Genomic DNA, 14,052 nt, shown 5'->3' with positions numbered 1-14,052 from the left:
ACCCAGCCTCCCCACTATCCATCACTGATTATGCACATGTTAAGCTCAGGCTATTGTGGCGGATTAATGGAACTGAAGGCTGAGGCGGGTGGAGCATGCACGATTTAAACTTTGTTACTTTTTTAGAAAAGCTCTAGAAGATTCCGAGAAGACCAGCGCAGGCGCTGTCAAACCCAATTGTGTGAATTCACAGAGGTCCACTTGAAGAACCATGGTTACAGGTAAATAATGTTATCTATTTTGACCTATCAAATAAATTCTTAATACCTAGTATGCCAAAAAGTGTTTTGTAATAAAATATGTATGGCATAGCTACTTGCATGTTTTGAAATAGGAGATAAACTGATGAAACATGAATTTAAGTCAGAGTATTGCACTGCAATTCCCAGCATTCCTTATCATTGGCTTTGCTAGTGAAGGCTAACAGGAACTGTATTCTAGCAGCACCTGGAGGGCTGGAATTTCCTAATCTCTCATTCAGCCTAAAATAAAACTCAGCCTCCCTCTTTTGGTTATTACTTTGAGTGCCATTGGTTCCAATCTGAACTTCATGAAAGTATTATTATAGATCTAGAAAAGTTTCATCCATTAAAGTTGCTTCTCTGTTGAAGGACATTTATTTAAGGTTGTGAGAATTAAAGTTATTTATGTGAAAATGCCACCAGCAAGAAGAAACTGGTATTTGGCCTCTTCACAAATAATTATAGTTACCCTTAAGAATACATTATTATACTCCCTCTCAGTATTTTATAGATCCCACAGGCAATAAAAGCCTTCAGGCATTGATATTAGACCTGTGCTAACTCCTTTATTATAAATTGTCTAGACATTGTATTGAACTAGTCAGGTTTACAGATAACACCAAATTCTTCATAGATGGTGAAACCCCAAGCAGTTTGGGAATCATCTGCAAAATTATCCTTAACTAAGTGAATGGACAACATTAGATTTTTTTAAAAACCCAAATGATGTTTGCAGTTAGACAGAGTAGAATCTCCCCTTCATGGATTGCTGCCTTGTCATGGCAAAGGGGCTTGAGTAATTCAGAGAAGCTATGGGCTATGCCATGCAGGGACACCCAAGACGGACAGGTCATAGTAGAGAGTTCTGACTAAATGCGATCCATCTGGAGCAGGAACTGGCAAGCCACTCCATGATCTTTGCCAAGAAAATTCCATGGACAGAAACAAAATGAGTCCCTCAGATCAGAAGGCATCCAACATGCTACTGAGGAAGAGTGAAGGACAAGTGTAGCGAACAGCCCTGCCCTCACCTGTCCGTCACAGTAGAACAGTGAAGAAGGAGCCAATGAGTGGATGGAAGGCGAAGCCAAGGGGGGAGAGGGGCTGGATATAAAGGCAAGTGTATGGAGTATGAAGGGAGATTCGGTGAGAGACAGTGCGAAACTTAAAAGTGAACTAAGAGTGAGTTAGAGATCTGTAAGAACCCTGAATGGAACAAAGAGTTAATAGAGATTTAAAGTTAAAGTAGAATTGATTGAAATACAAGTGATTAGCAATCTGTGATTTACTTATTGAATATTAACCCTATATTAACTTCCCTGATCTAATAAATGACGAGTTTTAAAAGCACACAGGTCTCCATGACTAAATGGTATTAAGGCAGTAATACCTGGTGGCAGCAAAGAAAGAAGAAGGGCGAGAACCTCGTGAAGACCTGGGGGGATAGGGGCTTCACAGGAAATCGCCACAACAAGTACGAGTAGCTCTAGAGCTAATGAAATAGTTGGGCCAAAGTTGAAAGGACGCTCAGCTGTGGATGTGCCTGGAAGTGAAAGGAAAGTCTGATGCTGCAAAGAAAAATACTGCATAAGAACCTGGAATGTAAGATCTATGAACCTTGGTAAGCTGGATGTGGTCAAACAGGAGACGGCAAGAATAAACATTGACATCCTGGATGTCAGTGAACTAAAATGGACGGGAATGGGCAAATTCAGATCACAAGATTATCATATCTACTATTGTGGGCAAGAATCTCATAGAAGAAATGGAGTAGCCCTCATAGTCAGCAAAAGAGTGGGAAAAGCTGTACTGGGATACAATCGCAAAAATGATAGAATGATTTCAATATGAACCCAAGGCAGACCTTTCAACATCACAGTAATCCAAGGTTATGCACCAACCACTGATGCTAAAGATGCTGAAATTGACCAGTTCTAGGAACACTTACAACACCTTCTAGAACTGACACCAAAGAAAGATGTTTGGCCTTGGAGTTCAAAACGAAGCAGGGCAAAGGCTAGTCGAGGTTTGTCAAGAGAACAAGCTGGTCATCACAAACACTCTTTTCCAAGAACACAATAGGCGACTTTACACATGGACATCACTAGATGGGCAATACCGAAATCAGATTGATTATGTTCTCTGCAGCCAAAGATGGAAAAGGTCTATACAGTCAGCAAAAACAAAAACTGGAGCTGATTGTGGCTCTGATTATCAGCTTCTTGGAGCTAAATTCAAGCTTAAACTAAAGAAAATAACTACCACTGGACTACTCAGGTATAATCTAAACCAAATCCCTTATGAATACACAGTGGAAGTGAAGAACAGATTTAAGGAACTAGATTTGGTGGACAGAATGCCTGAAGAACTTTGGATAGAGGCTCGTAACATTGTAGAGGAGGCAGCAACAAAAACCATCCCAAAGAAAAGAAAATGCAAGAAAGCAAAGTGGCTGTCCTACGAGACCTTACAAATGGCAGAGAAGAGAAGGGAAACAAAATGCAAGGGAGATCGGGAAAATTAAAGAAAATTGAATGCAGACTTCCAAAGAATAACAAGGAGAGACAAGAGCGCCTTGTTAAATGAACAATGCAAAGAAATAGAGGAAAACAACAGAAAAGGAAAAACCAGAGATCTGTTCAGGAAAATTGGAGATATTAGAGGAACATTTTGTGCAAAGATGAACATGATAAAGGACAAAAATGGGAGGGACTTAACAGAAGACATCAAGAAGAGGTGGAAAGAATACAGAGAGGAATTATACGAGAAAGATCTGGATGTCCCGTACAACCCAGATAGTGTGGTTGCTGACCTTGAGCCAGACGTCCTGGAGAGTGAAGTCAAGTGGGCCTTAGAAAGCATGGCTAACAACAAGGCCAATGGAGGTGATGGCATTCCAGTGGAACTATTTAAAATCTTAAAAGATGACGCTGTTCAGTCATCAATCCAAATGGAGGCTGCAGCCAAGAAATCAGAAGAAAGCTGAGACACGGTAATGCAGCAAAGAAGGAATTAGAAAGTATCATCAGAGAGAAGGATGTGTCAATGGAGATGAAGGCCAAGATCATACACAATATTGTATTGCCAAGTGCTATATATGGGTGTGAAAGCTGAACAGTAAAGGAAGCTGACAGGAAAAAAATCATTACTTTGAAGTATGACACTGGAGGAGAGCTTTACAGATACCCTGGGCTTAGAGAAGCATGAACCAGGGGATTCTAGAGCAAATTACTCCTGAACTATCTCTGAAGACAAAAATAATGAAACTGAGACTGCCTTACTTTTGGCATATCATGAAGAGGCAAGGTTCTCTGGAAAAGACAATAATGGTGGAAAAGGTTGAAAATAGCAGGAAAAGAGGAATACCAAATATGAGATGGATTGACTCCCTAAAGAAAGCCATAGGTTTGAGTTTACAAGAGCTGAGCAGGGCTGTTGAGAACAGGGCATTTTGGAGACAGTTCATTCATAGGGTAGCCATAAATTGGAGACAACTTGACAGCATGTAAGAACAGCAAGTATTTAAAAAAAGGAAATTCCATGTTGAAGTTTATTGGAAAATAAATGCCATGCTAATCAGGAAGGGGTCAATCCAATGCTAGTTTAAGAGTGGGAAGAATAGGGTGTTGAAAAATCCGAATGCTGGGAGAAACTATTTTAAGTTTAATCAATTTCAGAAAAGATGCACATTTTCTTTTTCGACACCTGCAAGTGTTTAGTAGCTGCCATGTTTTGCTGGAATTTGTTAGTATAAAGTAATTGGAAACTGGGGAAAAAGTTCTATTTTTTTAAAGCTTGCTGGAAGAAATATCAACAGCCTCTGATATGCAGATGATACCACTCTGATGGCAGAAAGTGAGGAGGAATTAAAGAACCTCATAATCAGGGTGAAAGAGGAGAGTGCAAAAAACGGTCTGAATGAAGTTCAACATCAGAAAAACCAATATCATGGCCACTGGTCCCATCACCTCCTGGCAAATAGAAGGGGAATATATGGAGGCAGTGACAAATTTTACTTTCTTGGGCTCCATGATCACTGCAGATGGTGACAGCAGCCACGAAATTAAAAGACACCTGCTTCTGGGGAGGAAAGCAATGACAAACCTAGACAGCATCTTAAAAAGTAGAGACATCACCTTGCCAACAAAAGTCTGAATAGTCAAAGCTATGGTTTTTCCTATCGTGATACAGTATATGGAAGTGAGAGCTGGACCATAAAGAAAGCTGACCGCCGAAGAATTGATGCTTTTGAATTGTGGTGCTGGAGGAGGCTCTTGAGAGTCCCCTGGATTGCAAGGAGAACAAACCTATTCATTTTGAAAGAAATGAACCCTGAGTGCTCACTGGAAGGCTCCAATACTTTGGCCATCTGTTGAGAAGAGAAAACTCCCTGATGTTAGGAAAGTGTGAAGGCAAGAGGAGGAGGGGACGATAGAGGATGAGATGGTTGAATAATGTCATCGAAGCTACCAATATGAATTTGACTCAACTCCAGGAGGCAGTGGAAGACAGGAGGGCCTCGCATGCTCTGGTCTATGGGGTCACAAAGAGTTGGACATGACTAAATGACTAAACAACAAAAACAACATGCAACATGTCTTATGGATACATTTTTGTCAACTAGCATAGCTTGCTTGTTTGTGATATGATAAAAGCACTCCTTCTCTGTAAGAGACCAAATATTAGTTTAGTTCAGGCTTCCTTACCAGAGAGCTAATTAAGTGGAAAATGACACATTCTTCCTCCTTATACACTGTTTGATAATAGGTCCCAAAGGGGCTTAAGTGGTCCCATCTCAGATGGCAGCAAATTGAATTAGTTTGACAGTCTCATTGAGTTTATAGAACACTGACAATCCATCACCATTTTCCAGCCAATGTGCTATGGTTATCTGGCCTAGGGCATGCTTCATGCCGTTACTGGCTGACTCATGCAAGCTAAAGAAAACTTTAAGGGACATATTTGGCTGTATGTTGACAAAATCATTCCTGTGTTTTGCTGTGCTTCCTATTCATGATATTGCTATTCATACTAAAATATCTGATCAGCATATTCTATATATTTGCCTAGAAAGTATCTTTAATATGTGGCAATTCTGAAGCAATCTTTAAGCCTTGGTAAGTGACTTGAATTATTATCAAAAATTCATCTCATTTACCTTTTAAATATCAAAGTATTTTGCTATATCTATAGCAAAAGATGGTTGCTCTCTGGATGTTGTTGAAGTATAGCTCATATAAATCTTTGCGAAAAGAGACAGTAGTACGAAATTGTGGGAACTGAAGTTCAGAAACATGTAGAAAACCACAGATATGCATTGCTGAATTGCAGGCTTCGAGTAGTATAAATAGTATGCAGAAGGTTCTGCTAGTTAAAACTACCAGAAAGAGGATTCTACAGAAAATGTTGATGATGGTTCTCCCCCCACTTCTTAATAGCTTCATATATATTTTATTTAATTGTGTGGTCTCTGATGGTGTCCATCAGACTCTTGTAGCAGTGATATTTCTGATCCCAGAGCCCGAACTGTGGTGGAGGGAAGGATTGAGGGAATGATATGGGCAGAGAGGAATCTAAAGAAAATGTCCTATCTTTGGTATAAGTTTCTTTTCAGGCATTTGAGTGTTGAGAAAAGCAGTTAGAAAGCAGGATGCGGTGAAGAGGAACTGGGGTGGATGGGTTCTCTGGTAGATAATTAACTTTTATATTCAATTACTGATAAATGCGAGCTATTTTAGGAAACTGGTCACTGCAGCAATTGCTTATGAAGTAGAGGGATTTCCTTGTAGGGAAATAATAATAAATAAAAATAATAAGTTTAACAATAAAATAATAATTGTGTAAGATCATAATCAAAGGATTTTCATACTATTTCCATGTACCTTTGAAGAATTCTATCATTTTTCAGTGTAGTTGCTTCATAATACGGAAAATTCCTGCTTCTCTTTTTAGGAAGAATGTGTTGTAAACCATATAGCAGCAAAGATTATTGAAAATGTATGCTCCACTTCCTCTTCCCATGTCCAAGGATTTATCACTGGAGAAGTTGGACCTCTTTTGTGGCATCTCTCTCTGCATTCAACCATAGATTCTTTTAGAATAACTACTATTTCGGTAAGAAAATCTTGTTTCCCACTCATTGTTTCTAAGTTTCATGCTTCAGTTTATTTTTTAAAAATATATAGACTGTTACAGAAAACTCATTTTTTTTGGCCTAGCATTATTTATTGCTACCACCATGTACACCACTTTACAAAATCACTATGAAAAGGAGACAACTGAGATTGAAAATGAAACTAGGAAAGTAAGGAAATCATATAGATGTATTTCAGTTGTACTTAGATTTTCTTATATTTTAGAGTGGAGGTTACAATGTTATTCTGAAGGTTATTTTTACGTGATGATACTTATGTGCTTTGATTAGGAAAATACATCAAGATTTTATATTTCTAGTTAAAGAATCCATAATATCTATCACAAATTGTAGTTATTTGTTAAAAGACTAAGTAAGTAGTTACATGGTATTCTTAGGGTAAGGCTGTTCCTAAAGGAACAACTATAACTATGACTTCCGGTGTCCTCTGCACCCAGGAGGGTCCAGCCCCCCAGTGACGGGTCTTATATCTATACTGTTATAACATTTCTTAATATTAAGAAATAAATTTTCTCACACAAAGCTGCTTAGGCTTAATTAAAGTTGAATTAATTAAAGATTACATTTACTTAATTATAAAATAAATTTAATTATAAATAATATTGAACTAATTTGAGAGCCAAGGACTTAAAATTTGTCTAGCAGTAGCTGGCTGCTTAAGTAGAAAACGCCACAAAGGTTGCTTAAATAACCAAAAAACAAAACATGAATTGCTAAGGAAGAGGCTTGTAATTAAAGATTCTTTAACGTGGTTCTCTATGAATCCACACTGATGGGTTAAACAGCGCCTGCGCTGGTTCCTCTCGGAATTTTCCAGAGCTATGAGGGAAAAGATACAATGTTTGAGTTGCCCTGCACTGCGCAAGTGCAGCCCGCCAAAAATCCCCAGTTCCATTTATCCGCCCGCGGAGTTGGAACCTCTCGGTTAGAGCTCTTGAGATTTCATTCTCCTATCGCAGTTTTCGGATTTTTTGGACTTGACCTGGCTTGTCTTTCGTCTATCCGTATCTCCGTTGCCCTGAATCCGGACCGGCTGACCTTCCTTTGCCTCTGGCGCGCTCATTGCAAGTACTTTCGCTTCCCGCTTGATCCTGATTGAGGCCTATTACCTCCCGCTGAGGCGCCACGCGCCAGCAGGATTCTTTCAATTACTGACTTTCTCTGCCGCTTGTTAACTGTTGGCTTATGTCAGCGAAAAAGGGACCTTTTCGCCGCTGTTCCGCTTGCTCCGGGAAGCTCCCCTTCCAGGATCATCATTCCCTCTGTCTTTTCTGTCTGGGCGAGACCCATTCGCCCACCTCTTGCAAGCATTGCAAGGAATTCACCAAGGCGACCCTAAAATCTCGTCAGCAACGCCTCAAGTATTTTCTGTGGAATCGCACTCTGTCAGCTTCACAACCGTCAGATATGGAATCTGTCCAGTCGGTCTCCACTGTTCGTTCGGAGGTGACTTTGGTCTCCTCTTCCCCTCCTTCGACATCTAAGGAGGTGTCCAAGAAGCTTTCCAAAGGAAAATCCAAGAAATTGCCTGCCGGAAAAAAGTCTTCGTCTGATGTGCCCTCTTCTTCAGCCTCGGCACCAACGAAGAAGGGGCCCTCCAAGGCTGCGCCGAAGGCTAAGGCGAAGACCAAGGAGATTACCCTGGTCGTACCACCTGTCTCGGCGTCGGTGCCTTCTCCATTCCTTGAGGAGTCTTCTCGGGACCGGGATTCGGTTTCCGATTTGGGCGCCCCCATTCCACCTCGCCAACCGCCACCGGTGGATTTGGGCAAGTCGCCTACGGTTAGCCAGCTCGACAAGCTCGTTGCCGGCGCCGAGAGCGTACCGCTCAGCCCGATACTTACCGGGCGAACCACCCGATCTCCTTCACTCCTCTCGGAGTCGGGTCGTTCGATATCTCCTCCCCCTCCATGGGGTCGACCTACCAAGCCAGTCGAAGAACCAGTCCCTCGGCGCCCAGCTTCTCATTCCGCCGCCGACGAACCACCGCCGAAGAAGCCCCGTCACCGACGCAGGCACCGTCGAGGCCACCGACGCCGAAGGGACTCCTCGCCATCCGACTCAGACTACAGTCGGGGTCGGAAGAGGTCCCACCGGAGACGGCGAAGAAGGGATTCTTCTACAGAGTCCTCTTTGACCTCAAGGGAAAGGAGACATAGGAGAAAGAGATCTAAGTACTCCTACTCGTCATCCTCTCGGTCACATTCTCCACGTCGAACCCCATCCCCGAATAGACCATCGGAAACGGGCTCCGGTAAACCTACGGCGCCGAAGGATGCCCCGACTGCACCACCTGTCTTGCCGCCTCGACGACCTGCAGAGGAGTGTCCTCCGGCGCCGAAAAAGATGCCTTCGGGGCCGAAAGTACCTTGTCCTCCATCCTCCCCATACCATTCGGAGGAGGAGCATCCCGGAGAGGAATCTTCCGATGCGGAAGATGACACCGAGTCGGAGGTGTCCTTAGAAGTCCCAATCCCTGGGGAACCTTTGCCTCCAGAGGCAGCTAACTTAAAACCATCCTCTCCTTCGGAAGATTTCTCTTCCTACACTCAAATGGTTGGCCGTATGGCTCAAGCTTTAAAGCTGGCAATTGAGCAGTCCCCAAGGAGAGAAGAGAATCTCATCTTCGGGGATATCGAGGCTGAACGGACACATCCAGTCAGTTTGTCCTTCATACCTGAACTAATGGACCTTATTAAAGAATTCTGGGAGCATCCTGCCAATGCTACCTCGATTTCGAAAAGAACTGAGAATCTCAATAGGATTCATGGCGACAATACCTCTTTCCTAGTCATGCACCCTGCACCCAACTCTTTAATAGTAGAGTCTAGTTCTACTAAGACCCCTACAAAAGGTCACCCTACCCCAACCAACAAGGAGGGAAGGAAGCTCGAGATTTTGGCACGTCGCATGTACTCTATGACCACGTTCACCTTACGTGCAGTGAATTATCTAGTGGCTATGGGTGCCTACCAAAAACAACTTTGGTCCAGGGTTCTTCCAGCCCTTCAAATGGCTCCAGACGATATTAGACAGCTCTGTCTGGATACTCATGCGGAAGCTCTCACAGTATCTAAATATCAACGACTAGCCGCCCGCCATGTGGCAGAGGCCACGTCCAAGAATTTTGCTTCCCTTATCACTCTGAGAAGGCATGCTTGGCTGCGCTCAGCCAACATTGTTGAGGACATTAAGGCTAGAGTAGAAAACCTGCCTTTTGATGCCACAGGCCTCTTCAGCCAGAATACTGATGAGAACCTGGAAAACTTACATAAAAGTAAGAAAACGGCAAAGTCATATTCCGTGCAACCTCCACCTAGACAATCCAAACCTCAGTGGCGTCCAAAGTACACCACCCAGTCTTACCAACAGCCTTCCACCAGTACTTACCGTCCTTATGGGGGCAATTCTTCCCAACGCCCTCCTCAGGCTTCTTCCTCTTCATCTACTGCTTTCAGATCCCAACCGTCCCGTAAGAGGCAGTCTTTCAAAACACCTGGAAGAAAACAAAAACAGTACCTTTGACTCCCTGACTATTCCACTGCCAACCTCCCACACCACCCGCCTCTCTCCTTACCTTCACAACTGGACTCTCATCACCAACGACATCTGGGTTCTCAACATTATCACCTCCGGTTACCACCTGGAGTTTATAAGGTTGCCTCCTCTAGGACCTTCTTCATGGATTGCTGCCTTGTCGTGGCGAAGGGGCTTGAGTAACTCAGAGAAACTATGGGCTATGCCGTGCAGGGACACCCAAGACGGACAGGACATAGTGGAGAGTTCCGACTAAACGCAATCCACCTGGAGTAGGAAATGGCAAGCCACTCCAGTATCCTTGCCAAGAACGCCCCATGATCAGAAACAAAAGGCTAAAAGATATGACGCTGGAAGATGGGCCCCTCAGGTCGGAAGGCGTCCAACATGCTACTGAGGAAGAGCGGAGGACAAGTACAAGTAGCTCCAGAGCTAATGAAGTGGTTGGGCCAAAGCCGAAAGGACGCTCAGCTGTGGACGTGCCTGGAAGTGAAAGGAAAATCCAATGCTGCAAAGAAAAATACTGCATAGGAACCTGGAATGTAAGATCTATGAACATTGGGAAGCTGGAGGTGGTCAAACAGGAGATGGCAAGAATAAACATCGACATCCTGGGCATCAGTGAACTAAAATGGACAGGAATGGGCGAATTCAGCTCAGATGATTATCATATCTACTATTGTGGACAAGAATCCCGTAGAAGGAATGGAGTAGCCCTCATAGTCAACAAAAGAGTGGGAAAAGCTGTAATGGGATACAATCTCAAAAATGATAGAATGATGTCAATACGAATCCAAGGCAGACCATTCAACATCACAATAATCCAAGTTTATGCACCAACCACCATTGCTGAGGAGACTGAAATTGAACAATTCTATGAAGATTTACAACACCTTCTAGAACTGACACCAAAGAAAGATGTTCTTCTCATTCTAGGGGACTGGAATGCTAAAGTAGGGAGCCAAGAGATAAAAGGAACAACAGGGAAGTTTGGCCTTGGAGTTCAGAACGAAGCAGGACAAAGGCTAATAGAGTTTTGTCAAGAGAATAAGCTGGTCATCACAAACACTCTTTTCCAACAACACAAGAGGCGACTCTATACATGGAAATCACCAGATGGGCAATATCGAAATCAGATTGATTATATTCTCTGCAGCCAAAGATGGAGAAGCTCTATACAGTCAGCAAAAACAAGACCTGGAGCTGACTGCGGTTCTGATCATCAGCTTCTCATAGCAAAATTCAAGCTTAGACTGACGAGATTAGGAAAAACCACTGGGCCACTCAGGTATAATCTAAACCAAATCCCTTATGAATACACAGTGGAAGTAAAGAACAGATTTAAGGAACTAGATTTGGTGGACAGAGTGCCTGAAGAACTTTGGATAGAGGCTCGTAACATTGTCCAGGAGGCAGCAACGAAAACCATCCCAAAGAAAAGGAAATGCAAGAAAGCAAAGTGGCTGTCCAACGAGGCCTTAGAAATAGCAGAGAGGAGAAGGGAAGCAAAATGCAAGGGAGATAGGGAAAGTTACAGAAACTTGAATTCAGACTTCCAAAGAATAGCAAGGAGAGACAAGAGGGCCTTCTTAAATGAACAATGCAAAGAAATAGAGGAAGATAACAGAAAAGGAAAGACCAGAGATCTGTTCAGGAAAATTGGACATATTAGAGGAACATTTTGCGCAAAGATGAACATGATAAAAGACAAAAATGGGAGGGACCTAACAGAAGCAGAAGACGTCAAGAAGAGGTGGCAAGAATACACGGAGGAATTATATCAGAAAGATGTGGATATCCCGGACAACCCAGACAATGTAGTTGCTGACCTTGAGCCAGACATCCTGGAGAGCGAAGTCAAGTGGGCCTTAGAAAGCCTGGCTAACAACAAGGCCAGTGGAGGTGATGGCATTCCAGTTGAACTATTTAAAATCTTGAAAGATGATGCTGTTAAGGTGCTACATTCAATATGCCAGCAAGTTTGGAAAACTCAACAGTGGCCAGAGGATTGGAAAAGATCAGTCTACATCCCAATCCCAAAGAAAGGCAGTGCCAAAGAATGCTCCAACTACCGTACAATTGCACTCATTTCGCACGCTAGCAAGGTTATGCTCAAAATCCTACAAGGTAGGCTTCAGCAGTATGTGGACCGAGAACTCCCAGAAGTACAAGCTGGATTCCGAAGAGGCAGAGGAACTCGAGACCAAATTGCTAACTTGCGCTGGATTATGGAGAAAGCCAGAGAGTTCCAGAAAAATATCTACTTCTGCTTCCTTGACTATGCAAAAGCCTTTGACTGTGTGGACCACAGCAAACTATGGCAAGTTCTTAAAGAAATGGGAGTGCCTGACCACTTTATCTGTCTCCTGAGAAACCTATATGTGGGACAGGAAGCAACAGTTAGAACTGGTCATGGAACAACTGAGTGGTTCAAAATTGGGAAAGGAGTACGGCAAGGCTGTATATTGTCCCCCAGCTTATTTAACTTATATGCAGAATACATCATGCGGAAGGCTGGACTGGAAGAAACCCAAGCCGGAATTAAGATTGCCGGAAGAAATATCAACAACCTCCGATATGCAGATGATACCACTCTGATGGCAGAAAGTGAAGAGGAATGAAAGAACCTTGTAATGAGAGTGAAAGAGGAGAGTGCAAAAAACGGTCTGAAACTCAACATCAAAAAAACTAAGATCATGGCCACTGGTCCCATCACCTCCTGGGAAATAGAAGGGGAAGATATGGAGGCAGTGTCAAATTTTATCTTCCTGGGCTCCATGATCACTGCAGATGGAGACAGCAGCCCTGAAATTAAAAGGCGCCTTCTTCTTGGGAGGAAAGCGATGACAAATCTGGACAGCATCTTGAAAAGCAGAGACATCACCTTGCCAACAAAAGTCCGAATAGTCAAAGCTATGGTTTTTCCTGTCGTGATGTATGGAAGTGAGAGCTGGACCATAAAGAAAGCAGACCGCCGAAGAATTGATGCCTTTGAATTGTGGTGCTGGAGGAGGCTCTTGAGAATCCCCTGGACTGCAAGGAAAACAAACCTATCAGTTCTAAAGGAAATCAACCCTGAGTGCTCACTGGAAGGACAGATCCTGAAGCTGAGGCTCCAGTACTTTGGCCATCTAATGAGAAGAAAAGACTCCCTGGAAAAGACCCTGATGTTGGGAAAGTGTGATGGCAAGAGGAGAAGGGGACGACCGAGGATGAGATGGCTGGACAGTGTCTGCGAAGCAACCAACATGAACCTGACACAACTCCGGGAGGCAGTAGAAGACAGGAGGGCCTGGCGTGCTCTGGTCCATGGGGTCACGAAGAGTCGGACACGACTAAACGACTAAACACACACACCTCTAGGACAGGTCAACCCTACATCATTCGATCCGATCCTAGAGGAGGAAATCCTGACTCTCCTTCAGAAAGGGGCTATCCAGAAGGTGCCATCAGAGGATCTCCTCGACGGGTTTTACTCCCGATACTTTCTGGTTCCAAAGAAGGACGGGGGCCTTCGCCCCATCTTCGACCTGAGAAGCCTCAACAAGTTTCTCAAGGTACGCAAGTTCAAGATGGTGACCTTAGAGTCCGTCATTCATCTTCTGAGGCAGGGAGACTGGTTTGTGGTCCTGGATCTAAAAGACGCATATTTCCATGTCACCATACGCAAGAGCCACAGGAAATATCTGCGTCTACTCTTCAACAACACCATCTATCAGTTTGTGGCCTTACCCTTCGGCCTTTCCACAGCACCCAGGACTTTCACCAAGTGCATGGTTCCGGTGGCAGCATACCTGCGCCTTCAAGGGATCCAGGTGTTTCCCTACATCGACGATTGGCTGATTGTCTCGACGTCCAGACATCAGGCCTTAAAGGACACTCAGTATGTTCTCCAGACGTTACAATCACTAGGTCTTACCGTCAATCACGAAAAGTCCAAGCTGAATCCTTCTCAAGTGGTGGACTACATCGGAGCGAGGTTAGACTCAGTGCACGCCCGGATGTTCATGCCCCCAGAACGCATCCAGAAGCTAGTAGGGGCCATAAAAAGTTCAAGCCCAGGGCAAGAGTAAAAGCAAGCCTTGCACAACATCTGCTAGGCCTCATGGCTTCTACAAC

The 14,052-nt window shown here is 43.6% G+C and overlaps 1 protein-coding gene across 15 annotated transcripts in view; it reads left to right on the top strand.

Annotated features, from left to right (window-relative positions):
• ULK4 (unc-51 like kinase 4) overlaps window positions 1-14,052 on the top strand; it is a 596,488-nt gene that overhangs the window by 107,101 nt on the left and 475,335 nt on the right. For all 15 annotated transcript variants that reach the window (XM_078377379.1, XM_078377378.1, XM_073003534.2 and 12 more), the window contains exon 20: window positions 6,195-6,356. In XM_078377379.1, coding sequence (XP_078233505.1) covers window positions 6,195-6,356 — 162 coding nt within the window. The remainder of the gene's footprint in view (window positions 1-6,194; window positions 6,357-14,052) is intronic.

This window comes from Pogona vitticeps, chromosome 6, assembly GCF_051106095.1.
Source record: "Pogona vitticeps strain Pit_001003342236 chromosome 6, PviZW2.1, whole genome shotgun sequence".
Classification (NCBI taxonomy): Eukaryota; Metazoa; Chordata; class Lepidosauria; order Squamata; family Agamidae; genus Pogona; species Pogona vitticeps.
The sequence above is the reverse complement of the archived record's forward strand: the minus strand, read 5'-3'. Positions and strand labels throughout refer to the sequence as shown.